Raw genomic sequence first — 17,653 nt, 5'->3', positions numbered from 1 at the left:
TCTTAGGCAGCCATAACATAGCTGGACATTTCATTACACTGCCTAAAGGTTTCACTCATCCTGTTAAAACACTGAGGACCCTTTGCAGTGAGTGTAAGTTAATAAACACAGAATTTGCACATATGAATCTGCAAATACATGATTCCTCTTGAGATTTTCTTGCCCCAGACTATCTTGAAAAAATTTTTCTAAGGATTTATTTTCCTCCATCTGCCGACTTGTTACAGAGCAAGTCACTTTTTGATTAAAAATTCTGGGAGGAATACAACAATGAGGTAAATTAATGTTTTATCAGATGTTAACTTTTTTTTTTCAGAGAGAATAAATTAGGAAAAAGTAAATTGCTCACATTTTAATTAGAAGAAGAAAATGGTTGATATTTTAAGGAGAAATAATTTTAACCAATTACCCAACCACTGGGGAAATTAATATGGAACCTCAAAATAACTGCCTGTAGTGTAAAAGAAGTCCAAACTGTCTAATGAGATAAATTTTATGTTTTCAAAAGCAAAATTTCAGTTCTGTTTAAATAGCTTCTGATAAATGCAGATTAGAATAACTAGAAGAAGAAGAGAGAAGCAACCACATAAACCAGTTTATACTGGGAAAAGCACTCTGTTTTGGATATATGAATTCTGGTGCATAATTTTTACTGTTACATTGAAAAAAGATTTTTGCTTTTATTTTATGTTTTCACTCTTTTTGGGCAAGGTGAGAACTGGCATTGGATTATAGAAATTTATGACAACTTGAAAAATATTTTAGAACCTCTCTTGTATATGTAGATATGTATATGTGTGGTTGTGTGTATATATATACATATGTATATATATATAAGACTATATTGGTACTGGTCTTACAGTGAAAAAAATTTTATATAGTATTTTAGACTCAGATTCAGGAAAATGTATAAGGCAGTAGCTCATCTCTGGGTATAGCTATAAGTGCTTAAGTTAGAGTATTTTGCTATTCTGCTGTACATCCCAAAAGGGGAGGTGGAATCAGAGAAATCGTTTACACTAATCTATATGATGCCATGTGAGAGAAAGACAGATTCCTTCAGCATAATTTTTGAATAAGATATTGAATATGTCCTTGTAGAATTCAGTCCCAGAAACTCATGTAAATTAATGTGAGTCCCTGAGAGATGGATGAAAATAACATATCTGTGTAGATTTGTTGCAAACATTTGTGGATTCATTGTTTGAAGTTGCTCACTCAGAGGAATAAGAGGATGGTGTAGAGCAATCTAGATGTAATTATCTGTTTAGATAAAACATGAAAGCAAGACAGGGTATATTTAGAATAAATATAAAAAATAGTGAGATCAGTGAAACAACCTTCCACTTGAAGTGACAGTTACCCAGAAGGCAAATGACAATAGATCACTGATATGATGATTGCACATCATATTAGAGACATACTTGCATATGTTGACTTTATGCAACAATGAAAAGCATTTAGCTGCTTTTAAGAATGAAAATCCCATTTGTCCCATGCCTGTCATTCCTTTAAAAATCAAATTTTTCACTTCTCCCTTTGATCTTCATGGCTTTCTATCAGCACAAACTAAATCTTTCTTGTTACTTAGTTCTAAGTTCTCCTGAAGTTCCTGATGATGTGCTATTGTACAGAACCTGAGTTTAGTGACCTTTCCTTATCATGTGATTCCTGAAAGACCTTCCCTTTGTTGAGGTTTAGGAGCCATGTAAAAGCAAGCAGTGGCTTTCAATCTTCTGCAAAGAAACTCTCTTTCTTAAAGCTGTAATTGATTTATTTCTTCTTTTGACATATAAAGATTGAGTGTATTTTTGAAAATGTAGAGGCACAGCAGACAAAGAATGTTGATGATACAGAAAAGGAAGTGTTGAAATGCATCATCCTCTTGAAGAGCCTTGCTTGGTGCCAGAGATGGTGTTCTGCCACATAATGTTTCCTGTGCCTTTTAAAAGGCGTTTGATGCTTAGAAACAGAATTCTTGTTTAAGAGCTCATCATATCTTGCTGCTCATTCTACATTGAGTCATTATCTGCTGACATATCGTAATTATTTTCACAGCGGCCAGTTATGATGTATCAGGCAGAGCATTCTAAATTAGGAATAAGCAGCAGATAAGTGGCAAAAAGAAAAAATACTTATGATTTGGTAAAATTGTCCCTTGTGATGCAAAGAATTTAAAATAAGAGGCAAAAGGAGAAAAGGTCAGAAAAACAGAAACACTTGATACATCCTGTACTTTTCCAAGTAGAGTGTTTTTCAGGTCCATATTTTTAAATAATTATAATGTCCATTATAGAAAAGAAATCATGCTATTTCTTAAACGAAATTTTCACATTTGACCAAGTAACCTTTAATTTTGATAAAACCAAACTTTTTCTGGGAGGAAGTATTTGCAAATAGGGTAGTTAAATACATGATGCTTTTCCATATATTTCTACAAATCAGGAATAGTGAGCATGCAAACTCCAGTTAGCTATTTTGACTGAGAATGTATAGTTATATGTATTATGAAATACCAGTTCACTGAAGTGAACAGATTTTTATTTTTTTCAAATTTGTCCTTTTGCAGGAATGGAAGGGCAGAGAGGAAAGGAATGGTAGTAAGAAGATACTTGGTATTTATTTGGTTTAACACTAGTAAGATAGGCCATGAGGATGTCTTATGGCAGAGGTTGCCGCACTTCTTGATCTTTAAAGCAACCTATCAACTCCAGGTGACCAAAACAGCTGATGTCTCTGACTGCTGCTTTGCCCCTTTGCCATGTGACAATTTGCACCACACCACCTCCCCTTTCTCTTCATGTGCACATTATCATCTCCCCAGTTAGGTATTTCCTGGCCTACAGCTGTGCTCTCAGCTGCATGGTGAGCCATGCCTGCACTGCCTCCCTCTGCAGGGCACCGTGGTGCTGCTCAGGTGGGAGCTGCCAGCTCCTGCAGGAACACTCCTTGTGTCTGGTTTGGTTTGCTGGTTTTAAGGTCTCCTGCCCCTTGCTCTTTATTCTACATGATTTTTTTTTTTTTTCAAATTGGTTTCTTTCTTGGGTCAATAGTACTTCTTGAATTTCTAGAAAATATCCTAAAATTTGGTGTATGAATTATTTTATAGTGCTTGTGAGTTGTGGTGCTTACAGATGGAGTTGGGCTAACATGAGTTTATGTCTTAGTGTCAACTGTCCTTTTTCCTCCCCTGCATTTTCTGTGGTTTTATTTTACAGTTAAAAAAGAAGAAAATTGGTATAATTTGTCCCTCTATTACATTGTTGACTGTGTTGATTCTTATACTTTTCCTGTTTCTATTGAATTATAGGATGAAGTTTGTCCCAGAGCAGATGATGATCCTGTTCAGCGGTGTGTTTGGGCAACTGCTGTTAATGTGAAAGACAAGTTCATATACGTGACTCAGCCCACACTTGACAGAGTTCTCATTGTTGATGTGCAGTCTCAGAAAGTTGTACAGGTATTTATTTCTCATTTTTTAAGTTACTATTTTATTTAGACAATAGAATTTAAGACTTTCCTTCATATTTCAGAAACAGAAATACAGTTATCTTGAAAGTAAACTCATTATTTGGAAAAAAGTTCACCTACTTTCAACATTTAGCAGCAGTATCTGTTTAACAATTGTTCTTCTCAATAGACAACTGTAAGGAAGATAACATGAAAATAGCTCTTATAAATATTTGAGTAGTTGAGAAAATGAGTTCTTTAGGAAGTTTCTGACTGGAGGTTCCTTTCACTGTAAAATGATGATTGGCTAAAATAGAGTCTTATCACAAGGATATGCATATCAGTTTTGACAGAAAGGTCAGCGTTGGCTACAGAAGGTGGAGGACTGTTACTCTGTCACTGTCACTCTGCTTTTATACAGAGAAATTAGTAAAACAGTAAAAATAAACACCACTCTTAGCTAAGACCAGAGACTTTGAATTCAAACTTCTTCTCTGCTCCTCTTTCTTAGTCTCTGAGATTCTGGAGTATCTACTTGGTGAAAATAATTCATTGAGTAAGAGAGACAAATCAATGCTATGCTACAGCGATTAATACAGTCACAGAGTTTGAGCAAAACCAGGTGTGTTGGTGTGTTGACCCTGACTGGAGGCCAGATAGCACCAAATCCACTCCTCTCCCCAGCTGGACAGACCAAGAAAAGGTTTTTGGGTTGAGATAAGGGAAGGGAAAGATCACTCACCAATTACCATCACAGGCAAAACAGACTTGACTTTGATAATAAATTCAGCTCATTTCCCTACCAAAATCTAAGCAGGATAATGGATAGTGTAACAAATCCTAAACACCTGTCCCCCAGCACTCCCTCCTTCCTGAGCTTAGTTTTATTCCTGACTCTCTGTCTCCTCCCCTCCCAGCAGTGAAGGAGATGAGGAATGGGGGGTCAGTTTGTCACTTCTTCCTAAGAGAGAGCAGTCTTTTCCCTGCTCCCTCCTGGGGCCATTCCCATGGGAGATAGTCTTCCATGAACTTCTCCAGTGTGAGTCTTTCCCATGGGCTTCAGTTCTTCACAAGCTGCTCCAGTGGGGGTCTCTATCAGTGGGATACAGCTCTTCAGGAACAGATTGCTCCAGGTCGGGTCCCCTATGAGGTCACAACTCCTTCCAATAAACCTGTTTCAGTGTGGCTGCCTCCTCACAATTTCACAGGTCCTGCCAGGAGCCTGCTCCAGTATAGGCTTCCCATGGATTCAGAGCCTCCTTTAGGCATTCACCTGCTCCAGTGGGGTCCTCCAGGGGCTGCAGATGGATCTCTGCTCCACCCCAGACCTCCATGGGCTGCAGGGGCACAGTTGCTTCACTGCAGTCTTCACCACAGCCTGCAAGGGAATCTCTGCTAGCTCACCTCAAGCATCTCCTGTCCCTCCTTCTTCACTGACCTGGGCATCTGCAGCGCTGTTCCTCTAACATATTCCCAGTCCTCTCTCATCTGGTTGCAAGCACAGTAGCACTTTTATGTGTCTCAGAGGTTATCCCAGAGGTTTTACCCCACCACTGATGGACTGGATGTTGGCCAGCAGCAGGTCTGTGCTGGCACCACTTGGCACAGGCTCTGTCAGGCATGGGGGAAGTGTCTGGCGTCTTCTTACAGCAGCCACCCATGTAGCTCCCCCATGCTACCAAAAGCTTGTCACACAAACCCAGTGCACCAAGGTACAAGGCAGTGCTTATAGTCATATTTATATAATATCAATATCATCATATTTGTAGGAAACAGGTGTCCTTTTGTCACTAGAGGACATGAAAGAACACAAGCTCACACTGCCGTTCTCAAGGTGAAGAAAAAAGGGAAGTTTATTTTCTGACTCCAACATTTATAGTTTTCCAAAAGTGACAGCGGATTGAAGGGTGACAGTGACACCTCTCCAATGACACTGGTCAAACCAACAGTCCATCAAATCTCTCCTCCTCCATAAAGGAATGCAAAACAATGAGTTATTTACAGAAAGTGTGTGAGAAAGTTCACTACAAGAATATCAACATCAGAAGGCTTAGAAAATCTTAAAAACCAGGGTGACATCCTTTAGTAAATAAAACGCTTTTTTTTTTATTAGGAAACCTAACTAAATTGTTAATTTAAAAAACACACTTAAATAGAGCTTTTCTTCATGCCTTTTGGTTTTCTCACTGAGAAGTGAATGAAAAATCTTTAAAGTATAGATTATATGTTAGGCTCCAGGGAGACAGTATCGTGTCCTTAAAGCGGAGTTAGAGGGAAGTTGGAGACACATTTATTAATAGGGACAGTAGCAATAGGAAAGGGGTGATGGTTTTAAACTAAAAAAAAAAAAAAAAAGTGGATGCAGACTAGATATAATGAAGACATTTTTTACAATGAGGTTTGCAAAACACTGTCAGAGGCTGCCCAGAGAAGTGGTGCAAGCCCCGTCCCTGGAAACCTTCGAAGTCAGTTTAGATGGGGCTCTGAGGAAACTGATCTAGTTGAAGATGTCACTGCTCACTACAGAGGTTTTGGAGTAGATGACTTTTAAAAGTCCCTTCCAGCTCAAACTATTCCGTCATGTAAGTGTACACATGTATTCTGTACAGGCTTATAAAATTTAAAAATAAATAACAAAATTCCATTTATAAAATTGCCTTACAAAAATAATTTTAATGCTTTTGCATACTTGAAACACCTGCTTTCTCAGTTCTGTGTCAGCTGACTCAGATATGGCTTCCTCAAAACTTGAGGTGTCAAGGACTTGTAAAATATTTTATTCAGTAAGTTAATAATAAAAAGGTGGGGATTTTTTACTTAAATTTACCTTTGCATATTAAAATAGATATAAAATGAGTGGGTAATGAATTTTTTTTTTCTAAAAACTGCTTTTTTATTCCCAGTTTGATATATTTCTTCAGGAAGACCCGAGTAAAAAATTTGAAGGAGTGGAATATCTGGCAATGTTTTCCATGGTCTTTGACTGACATTCAGGTGTCAGCTTCCTTTTCTCCACAGGAGGGATGAAATATCAATATAATTGCATTTATTAGCATTTAGACTTCAGTGTCAAAAGCACATGATTCCTCTTGAGCTCACTGAAAATAGGTTTTAATTTAGGCTTTATGAAATATGTTCATTGGTAGGCTCTTCTAATTTGTCTTTAGTTACATTATTTATTGTTTTAAATATGTGAAAATATATATCACTTTACCATTAAAAATTGCAGAGATACTTACTGCAAAGATATATGTTAATCAAAAAGTAAAATTCAGTAAATTAACCACTAATTAAAAGTTCAGCCCTTTTCAAGAATTGTATGTAAAGAAATTGTGCAGTTTTTGAATGGCATTAGATTATTCTATCAAAAAAATATTCTAGTTTCTGTAATGAGCTGAAAAGGAGACATACAGAATGCCTAAGAGTAGAAAAGAGCTTTGAGCACTAATTCTGTGCCACTCAGGAAGTATATTGAGCTAAAACCAGTACACTCCAGAAGCTTTCATGTTATTCTGGTGGAAAAAAAAACCACTTTCAAAGGAATTTTATTTTGAGAGATAGAATAGCATTGCTTTTCCCCTAATTTAATAATATAAAGATTATGAACTAAGGAAAGTATAGAATTAAATTTACTCCAGGTGTGGAAAACTTTTGCTGGAATGGAAGCCTTGTTTTGATGGTTCTAATCATAATAAATTATTTTTCCATTTCACAGTACTTAACAAAGATTTTTGGTGAGACAGTAAAGTAAAAACACTGTTGATCCACGGATGGGTTTTAGAATTGAAGTAAGGCTAATTTGGAATTTAGTAACAAGTCAAGAGATATTTTGTTTAGCATTTCTTAAAACGTGGATGGCTCTGTCTTCTTGTCTTTTAAAAACAAGCATTTATTTTCTACCTTTATTTTCTGCAAGCAGGAAGAATGTTCTAACCAGTAAATGTTGCTCTATTCATACAATATACACTTACAAAAACACTTTTAGAAACAGGAAGCACAGAAGGGAATTTAGTTTTCCAGATCAGTCTATTTTCATTACTTAGAGTACTGCCTAGCACAGAATAAAATAAAGATTTAATTCATTATTTGAAAATAGGAACTCAGCTCAGAAATGTTCAGAAATGAGAGCATTTTTCTTGTTAGACTGCCTTTTTCCTGAAGATCATATTAATACAGAGGATATAATTTTCATACATGTACATGTGCATGTAACTATTTCTAGTCTACATCTTAATAAGAAAGATGTCTAATAAGAAAGTCTACATTCTTAATAAGAAGCCACCTTGCAAAAAAAGCACATAGGCTAGTGGGAATAAATGTGGAGATAATTTCATATTTTGAAAGCAAGAGAATTCTAATGAAACTCCCATTACTGTGCAAAGAGCCCAAAGAAAATTAAAAATTTATTTGAAAGGACTTTAAGTCATGTAGTGATGCTGTTTTCTGTGTAAAAATAATGTTTATTTGGTTTTGCTTATTACAGTGTTTTCTCTGAAGTACTACTATACATGTTATTCCTTTCTACTATGAAAGTTAATGTAAAAGATGTGCACATATGTGACAACTAGATTTGAGAATGATTTATTTTTATGACAGGTAAATTTATCAAAGTAAGTACTTTAGAGGATTCTATAGCAGAATAAATTGAAATGTATTGGAAACATGGGTGTTGTATCTTTAGAGATATATATATAGAAGGAAAATTTTTGATTTATCCAGGTAATTCTCATTCTAAAGTCAAGGGGAGCATTTGCTTTCATGTTTAAATTCTTGAAAGCAGGAATTGTGCAGTATTGCATAGCAGCACACCACTAAGTGGGATGACTTAGAGGCTGAAGTAGACAGAGTCATCATCGTCCTTCAGTCCTCAGTGTGCTGCTGGCAGATCAGCCTGGTCAGCTAGAAACAGCTGTGGAAGTCTGCTTCTGAGATGCTCAACTCCTTTTTGCTGCTGGCTCCCCTCTGGGGAGCTGTACCACCTGTGCCTGACCCTGAAGGCACCTCCTTCTGCTCCTCCTGGCTGCTCCAGGACCCCAGCTCTGAGCACAGCTGGCAGTCCTCTGGCAGACAACATGTGGGTCAGACCTTTGTCTGGGGAAGCCAAAAGGAAATTTGACATGCTTTGACAAATTAGCTATATAACAGCTCAAGTATTATTTTAAAGATCTTGTTTTCTAGCATGTAGCAGAAAGAAGTTATCAAACACAAATGACCTTTTTCGAGGGGTAGCTTGTGATTTTAAATGAGCCAGTGAGCAACCTGGCTTCATTTTCCATTTTCAAAAGGAAAAACAAATTCTGCTTAGATGAAGTGGTCGCTTGCAACACCTCAGGAGTACAGTTAAGTATCATCAGCAGTCTCAGCCAGCCATTAGTGCATTATCTTGAGGATCTACATCATTAGTTTAAATTAGGTTCACTTAATTAGCCAGCTGGTACTCTCCTTGACACACTGATAAACAAGCTGTGCTTTACAGTTCCATAATGGTAAGAATAAAAAACAATTTCCACCTATTTTTTTCTTCTTAAATGATGAAAATAAAAAAGTAATCCCCCCCTTGTTTAGCCTGTGTATAACATCTCTTAATTGACTACGCTGTTCTCCCATTTAATACCTCTGAATCCTTCAGTTTTTGTAACAAAGGAAGTTTAGAGCTCAGCTGTTTAAAAGGTTCATGGTCTCAAGTGACAGTGCTTAAAGTTGTAGGGAAACCACTTCAGTTCTGATCACAGGTTCTATGAAAAATAGCAGCTGTAATTGGAAAACATATTAAAACAATCCTCCCTACTTCAACAAAATATACATATTTTAACAGATAGGAAGTTTTGGGTGCAGCAACATCGTGTTGATTTTTTGCAGTAACATCTTCCATTAATTCCAGTATGTGGCTTGAGAATACTCTTCCCTTTTTAACCATTTTTCAGTAAATGGTGTAGTTTTTCAACTGATACATGTAAAGTGAGAGTGATGGCAGGGAATGAAGACAAATAGTTTTGTTCTTGATTAAAAACCTTTTTTTTCGACTTCTTAAAGGCTTCAGTATTATGTAGATTTGATACCAAGTGTTAGAGTACATAATAAATAAAAAACACATTTTCAGCGATTCAGTAACTCTGAATTAATCAGAGGGCTGTTTCAAGAATTGACAACATAATTCCTAAATACAGTCTGAAAGTATCTGAAAATGTATATCTACTCATCATTTTCATTCAAGCATGTATGTTATGTTTCCTTTGAAAATGTGACAAAGGATTTCTTTTTTTGTTCTATTTCAGGCAGTGAGTACAGATCCTGTTCCAGTGAAGCTACACTATGATAAATCACATGATCAAGTCTGGGTGCTGAGCTGGGGAAACATGGAAAAGAATTCACCAACTTTGCAGGTGAGGTGATCACAATAATTATATGTAAGGAAATACAGACAGGTTGAACCTTTGTGTAATTGCAATGTGTTGCATATTTTCCTTTAGGCGTTATTACCATGACCCCAGCAAGGGCAGAGAAATGATTTTAGGTAACCAGAAAACAAGCCGAACAACTGACCTCACCAAAAAGTTAATCATTATTTTCAAGACCCTTAGTCTGAACTGGCAATGGCAAATTGATAGAAGGATAAGGAATGCGGCTGAAAACAGCAGCATGGTCTGTACTATCAGTCTTTTGAGAGCAAACTGTTGCTGTTCATGATATTTTTGTCCCTAATTAGAGGATAAACTGGACTTTAGACATACTTCCATTTCATTAAAGTCATATTGACGTTCTGAACATGTCAAGCTCTGTCTTTATTGGGAGTTTTCACATGAAAGATATTAAAAATCTTGATTTTTCCCATACTTTGGAGCAGTGACAAACCTAGGACAGTCGCTAAAGCAACATCTCAGGAATATGTACTTACTTTTCTACTTTTTTATTAATTTTTGTTCCTTAGTTATAGCAATCCCCTGAGACTATGATGATCAGCCTTATATCATAACTTAAAAATTCATTTTGCTTCTAATTTGTTTTCCTTTTCTTCATAAGTTAATTAAATCCTTATGTATTTATATATACTTATATATAAGAAAAAGAATAAGAGAAATTTTAAAAGCAAAATTAGTAAAATGTGAAATCACCTTTTCAACACCTACAGACCCTTAATAACTTTGAGTGTGCAAGGTAATCTATGGAAGTTTAGTAACCACTCCTCCCCAGAACTGATAAATGAGTGAGTCTTACTATATTTTAAAGTGGCTGATCATCCTCACCCTCATTTTTAATTACAGTATTCATAGTAGATTGTCTCCTTTTCTAAAAAAAAAAAAAAATCCACTCTTAAATGCATATATGTGAACAGCATAGTGGCTATTATGTGGAATTGCCTTTTACTCATGCATAAACATTTGCTGCAGAGAAGGTCCAAGATTTTGGGATTTGAATGAAATTGGTTCATAACAATTTAGGGAGTATTTAAACTCAGTTCAGCTTGCTCTTCTGAAATATATCTGTGCTATGTTGAATTATCTCATGATTGATGAGAATTGGGAGTATGCATAGCCATATGTTCCAGTGGATTTGTTGATAGCATCTTTTCACTTTGGCTGAAGTGCTTAAAAATTTAATCTCACTCTAAGTTCTAGTGTAAGTAAAAAGATAAACAAAAATCTTAGTTTAAGCTAAGAAATGTTAAGGGCTTTGGTAATGTAAATTAATAAATATGGATTCAGGATTGATAAAAAAAGATGAAGGGGAAAAATAAGTATGAAGAGTAAGTGTTTCAGTATGTAATAGTTCTCTGAAATCTGTAACTATTATTTGTACTCCTTTTCTTGGTAACGTGGAAAAGACAACACAAGAGAATACAGAGGCAATGCTGTATTCATTCATTTGGATTGGGATTTGATTTTTAAAGAATACTTGTATAGTTTATGCTGATGTTACTCTGTGCAGGTGATAACACAAGCCAGTGGGAGTGTTTCCCATCACACCATCCATACTCAGCCCGTGGGGAAGCAGTTTGACAGAGTGGATGACTTTTTCATTCCAGCCACAACCCTTATCATTACCCACGTGCGGTAAGTTTGTCTGAATGTAGGGAATGTTGGCTTGTCTTTGTGCTCATCCTGAGAACAGGTTCTGGCTGTGACAGAACTGAACAATTTGATCAGCTGGATTTTAAAAGACATATGGAACACAGAAAGAGAGGCTGAGGAAAACAGGACAACACTTAACACAGGCATAAAGCAGAACTCTACTCAAGACCTCTTAGAGTAAAATCTATTTTTCTTCCTCAAAATACACTAATAAGAGTGTGATATATAATTTTCTTTCCATGTTTTTTTTTTTCTGTAACCTTTCTACCTCTAGGTATTGAATAATTCTGCAATCTAGGATTTTTTCATCTGAGTATTGCGTTAATGTGTATTAGTAGTTTGTATGTTTAGAACTTCTAAGTTTTTTTTGCAAGCTGATGTAGATCCATTTTGCCTCAAAACAGCTCTGCCAACAATTATCCATTATTGATTCTAATATGCCAAGTTTCTATAGGAATATCTTCATTAGATAATCTCTACTGTCATCATTCTGTTCTAGCAAAATTCTCAAATTACAGGTGTAAATAGGCATCTCCATTAAAAAAGATAAAATTTCTGATGGTAGTGAGTGGTATTCTTTTAAATGTGAAAGCATGCAATTCCAGATGATTTTACAATTGATTTTAGAATTCACTCTGTATGTGCCTGGGAAGAATCTAGTCTTCTGTATCAAGGAACATTTGGCTTCTTCTAAAGACATTGTTGATGAGAGATATTTTTTTTATTTCCTACAAAACTCTATACCAACAAGTAAGTTAACAATCAGCCCTATTCAATTTAAAAAGAAACTATAGATAGATGTATAGATTAATATATCTGAATAATAAATTGACTCTAAGTACCATAATTACTATATTTCTTGAACTGAGTAGGCAAATTCCTGTTGTGTCCCTGAAGTAATCTGTAGTCCTCACATTCAGCCTTAGAAAAACATTAAATATTTCTGCAGTATTTGGAACAGATATGTGTTGTGAGGACAAAAGTTACTGTTTCATAAACTAGAAGGTACTAGAGGTACTGCCCAAACAGAACTGACATTAAGATACTTTAATGTTCAAGTAAATAGGAAAATAAAACCATGGTTAGAGATAAACATCATACTAGGAGGGGAATCAGGACTGGGAAAAGAAAAATAGGGCTAGTCCAAAGATAATGTTGGATTTGCCTTGTCTAACTCAAACCATTTTAGGTTGATATTTTGCCCAAATAGGTCAAGTAGGCTCTTCCTGCTTTGCATGTTACCTTCAGCTGCTGAGTAATTTCACATCTCCTGTATGCAACTCAACAGAAAATACAATGAAAGAATAAAAGAAAACACACAAGAATAAAAAAGGGGTATGAAATCAATTGAACACTGAAATAGTAAAATCCGATAAGTGCCTGCAGATATATAACAAATATGTACATCAATTCAGGCCTAGTAAAGTTTTTTTGTTTGTTTGTTTTTTGGTTTTTAGTTGGGTTTTTTTTTTGTTTGTTTTCCTTTTTTTTAATATTTACATGCCGGATAAAATTGCCAAGATTGCCAAATGCCAAAAGAAAATTCCTGGTATGGCAAAAAAGACTGCAGTAGTTTGTCCACTGCTAAACCCATAGATTTGGAGGGTTTAATGAAAAAAATCAATCTGGTTTTATCAAATAATGAGTTTAAGGGAAATGCTATCAATTCTGGGTGCCTTTTCAAAAAAGAAAATTTAAAAAACACTATGTAGACAAATACAGTGCTTTTCTTTCAGTGTATGCTTCAAGAGCTGTTTATGTTAATCAGTTGTTGAAGAATTTGTCTTCCATAACATCTGGCCTGCAAGTACCTTGCTTTTTTTGTTTAAATTAGAATGCAATATATAAACAATGTTACAGGAAAGATTTAAAATTAACTGTATTCATCAAATTAGTAGTGATGTAGAAAATCCCAGTCTATTAAAGGTAATATGACCAGTCAACAAAAAACCCCCACTCAATCGCAGCATGTCTTTCTTAAGGCTGTTAGGCAGCAAGCATAAAGCTTGAGTTTATTATTCTTGGGAGTGTATAACAACCAGGGGAGCAATTTATGAGTATGAATTGCAAAAAAACAGCTAAGAGGGAAATAACCCCACTGGCTAAGTTGGCTGGTATAGTTAATTGCCCAAGGGCCCTATTTACTCTTTGTCAGAAATCAGCTCCCTTTGGCCATGCAACACCAGCCCCTTTCAGAAAAATGAAAACTTTCTGTAGCTAGGTGCATTTGTCACTTGTAAACTAACATTTTGAATGATGAGGCAGAAGACAGTATGCATGGCTTACCAAATTAGCATCCAGAACTAAACACGCTGTCCAAATGAAGGCAATTCTAAGCAAAAAAATACCACATATCACTTAAAAGAATTAAATAAGTTTCCTAACAGCTAGCACAAACCATCTGATACCATCTGCAGTGTATTACAGAATATTACAGCATCTTCTCTCCGATAGGTTGGCTTGTTAACACATAGGAACAGAAGTAAAGGCAAATAATTTAAAGCCATAGTGAGTCATTATTTTTTTAAATTTTTAATAATAGCTAAAGTGGTAATTGCTACTAGTATGTGTATAAGTATTTAAAACTTGTTGAAAAATAATTTAAGTGGTGGAACTATACTTTTGATTTACCTAGGTCAGTTATTTTTATATATGAAAATCCAAATAGGCAACTCATTATTAGAAAAGAAAATTCTACACATTTTAATGCTATTTTAGGCAGCAGATAATTTAGGACACACTACATCCAGATCAGACATTTGAAGAGACACCATAAATTTTGGTCTCAGGTAAACAGCAATTCATTCCAAGGGAAAAAAGAATGGTTTCCCATATTTTTCTTACCACTGACTGAGTTAATTTTTCTTGTACTTATCACGCAGCAGGAGTCAGGGCAAATAACCTTTTGGTTGTTTGGTTTGTAACCAACAGGCATAACATTCATTCATGCTCTGAACAACTGTGATGCACCATCAAAACATCAACTAACCACACTAAGTAGGCACGAGCCAAAAGAAGTAGAGGAAGAATAGATTAATTTATTGTCTTTAAACTTCATTTTATAATTGGTGGTTAGTTGATATATGTACAGAAGAGAACAAGAAAAGAAACTTTATCATTTTGTGGAGAAAAATTTGGTAGGTTCAGTACCACCTGTTAGTTTTACCATGTTAGGAAGGTGTCTTCCTCTCTTTTATGTTCCAGTAACACTATTTCCTTCCACTCAAACACCATTAGGAATCAAACAATGTTTGATTGTTGTCTGTAATCCTTTTGTAGCTGCTTTTTTAAATATATATCTATATGTGTGTGTGTGTGTATATATATTTATAAAGAAAAGAAAATATCTTTGTTTTAATGAAACTGTACTATTTACCATCCTAATAATGTCTAGAGCAGCCCTTCTGATGTTTCCAGATAGCAAGTTCATGGTTCTATAGAGTCTCAGTTGCAAATAGACCTGGTTGGCATCTCATTATAGAGCTGACTTAATTTTAGATTTTCCTGTCTGATTTTTTTAACAAGACTAGTTTACCTACTGACTCTAAGGGAGGAATTACAGCATGCCTTTGAGCATTCCTTCATGATGGAAATAAATGTCCTTCTTTTTCTCACTAAGCAAGCTCAGAGTTTAGAGAAAGTCAGTTTCCCATGAGTTTTCATTACTTTCTTGTGCCAGCTGGTTGTAGTGCAATGCACAACAGATCTTAATCTTAGAGGCTATGACACAAAACAGTAAGACTTATTGTTAGAAAGAACACTGAAATAAGTTCATTCAGACATCCATGCAGTTGGAAATTTGGAAATTTCAAAGGGAAGAAATTATACATTTATCTTGCCTATCTTGAAAAACAGCCCATCCTGCTGTTATCATTGGCTGTGCACTCACTGTCAATATACTTTGAATTATACCAAGAGAATGAATGAGTGAATGTAAAGCACTGATTTTCATGCACACTTTCATTCCCATATTTTCAGTACATACAGCTTGAAAAAGTCTCCCCTTACCCCCAGTTCTGTTTAAAAATTGCCAAACACCAGGGCCACAAAAGTAGGCAGGATGAGATCTATTAAGCTTTAATAGATAGTACAAATGCCAAGGTGTTTTTCTTCAGCTCTTTCTGAAGACTTTTTGTCTGTAGATACACCTTATAAGAATTGAATATATGTTTCCAATATTTGTCCTTATACATTTAATAAGAAGAAAATTTTATTCAGCGAGCTATTTCTGTTCCAAAGCAATTCAGGACAACCAATGATCTTGTCCTTAATTGTTGGCTAATACCAGTCCTTATCGTAAAAATAGACTTTTGCAATTAGTATGTGGGATGGTTGCAGAAAGATGACTTGTACAATACTTACAAAAATATATTCTTGGAAGCCTAAGGAGCAAAAGAGCTGATTATTTGAGCTCCAGTGTTCATAAATCGAAGTGAACAAAAGATAATTGGAATAAATTAAGGTCTTTCACTATACTGCAAAATGTTTCAAAAGCAGTATTAAATGAATTCACTGTAATGGAGTAACTCCAAGTTTTTAGATGTTTTAATCTTTGAGCAGTGTTTTAAATGTCATACTGTTACCTGACCTAAGAAGTGGAAGAATGAACAATCAACTCGCTGGTGAGATGGTTCAGGCTCTGAATAGAGTTAACATATTCTGTTTGAGTTTTTTCTCTCTTTTATGCCTCTGTTGTGTACGATAATAGGGGAAGCAGTCTTTCTAAAATAACACTTATTCATTTGCACAAAACAATCCAAAAACTAAGCTTTTCTTTAAGAGGTAATTGGAATGTGCTGCCAATGCATTCCTGTGAACCTTCTTAAATGAAACCCATGTGGAGCAATGAGTCAGTGCATTCACATTTCATTCCAGAGTTTAAGCCCCTACAGAGGTGTGAAGTAGCTGACAGGGTGTGAGAGCATTTTCACTGTTTCTATGCAAATAATCAAACAGAAGATATTTCTGTTGCAAAAATCCTACATAATCAGAAAAAGCTTTCTATTCAGTAGTTTCTGAGTGAAACAATGGAAGCAGTACATGCTAAGTCAGCTGTAGATGAAACATTAACAAAAGAAATATAATTAATGTAGGGCTTGAATTTTTCACATAGACAGTATGATTTAGTGTGAAGATAAGGGACAATTTAATATTTTACAGATTCAGTTAACAATGCACATTAGTGGAGCAGAAATTTTGGGACAGTTCTTAGTCATCAAGCTATAAGGCTATAATGATACAAGGAAAATAGTGAAAGAGCTTGAAAGCTTGAGGAAACTGAGACAGCTCAGTAGTACCAGGGCAAGAAAATCAGATCTAGAAAATATTCTGCAATTTCTGATAAGGACTTTGGAATCTGGCAGTGAATCCTACATGGTGGCACAGCACACAAAGGAGGAGTAGGGGTTCACTCTGCAGCCTCCTACTCTGTCTTAGTGAGAGACTCATGCTAAATGGAAACCTTGTGGTCATTTTTTCCCCTCTTCTCATAGTTGCCCCCCCAAAAGAAGGACCTTTCCGGTCCATAAATATGTTGCTTTTGAAAAATAGGGGTTTTTTGGGAAAGATAGAGATGAGACAGCAAAAAGTCTTTCTCTCTATCTGTTTTTGGCTTTAAATAGTGGATTTTAGAGCATCTTTGTTCCAGAGGGAATGTAAAGAATGAAAGATTGAGAGATTCAGCTCAGACAGTTTTATAGCATTGAAACTTACTTTGTCCAACTACCACCAGTGGCAACAACAACAACTATTAAAATAAGTGACTTAGAAATGTGAAGTCCTCTTAAGTACATCAAACTTATATTCTCTACTTCAGTCCTTCTCTGCCCCCATGTTCCCACCCAAAAATTTAATAAATGTAGTCACTACTTATCTCTAAACTAAGAAAATCTCAGTCCTTTAGGTAATTACAAGATATACCAAGTGCCCAAATTTACATCTGCATCCTCTTTTATCTCCATTCCTATACTCTAACTGACAAGGGCCAGCGTTTGCAGGCTTTGAAATGTGCTAGGCAGTACAGATTCCCAACTGTGTCTGTGGGAAAACACCTACAGAAATCATGAAGATGAAGATAGATAATTGCCATCATTCCACAAGTCCAGTTAAGATTTGCTGTCACTGAAATGATGTAC

The 17,653-nt window shown here is 35.6% G+C and overlaps 1 protein-coding gene across 4 annotated transcripts in view; it reads left to right on the top strand.

The window, feature by feature from the left end:
* The window catches only part of FSTL5 (follistatin like 5), a 272,587-nt gene that overhangs the window by 236,260 nt on the left and 18,674 nt on the right, over window positions 1-17,653 (top strand). For all 4 annotated transcript variants that reach the window (XM_071431980.1, XM_071431982.1, XM_071431978.1 and 1 more), the window contains 3 exons: window positions 3,311-3,460; window positions 9,726-9,833; window positions 11,377-11,501. In XM_071431980.1, coding sequence (XP_071288081.1) covers window positions 3,311-3,460; window positions 9,726-9,833; window positions 11,377-11,501 — 383 coding nt within the window. The remainder of the gene's footprint in view (window positions 1-3,310; window positions 3,461-9,725; window positions 9,834-11,376; window positions 11,502-17,653) is intronic.

Source organism: Agelaius tricolor, unplaced genomic scaffold (assembly GCF_023055355.1).
Source record: "Agelaius tricolor isolate 1412-34295 unplaced genomic scaffold, bAgeTri1.0.p SCAF_8, whole genome shotgun sequence".
Lineage (NCBI taxonomy): Eukaryota > Metazoa > Chordata > Aves > Passeriformes > Icteridae > Agelaius > Agelaius tricolor.
Note: the sequence above shows the minus strand (reverse complement) of the source record. Positions and strands in the feature narration are given on the sequence as shown.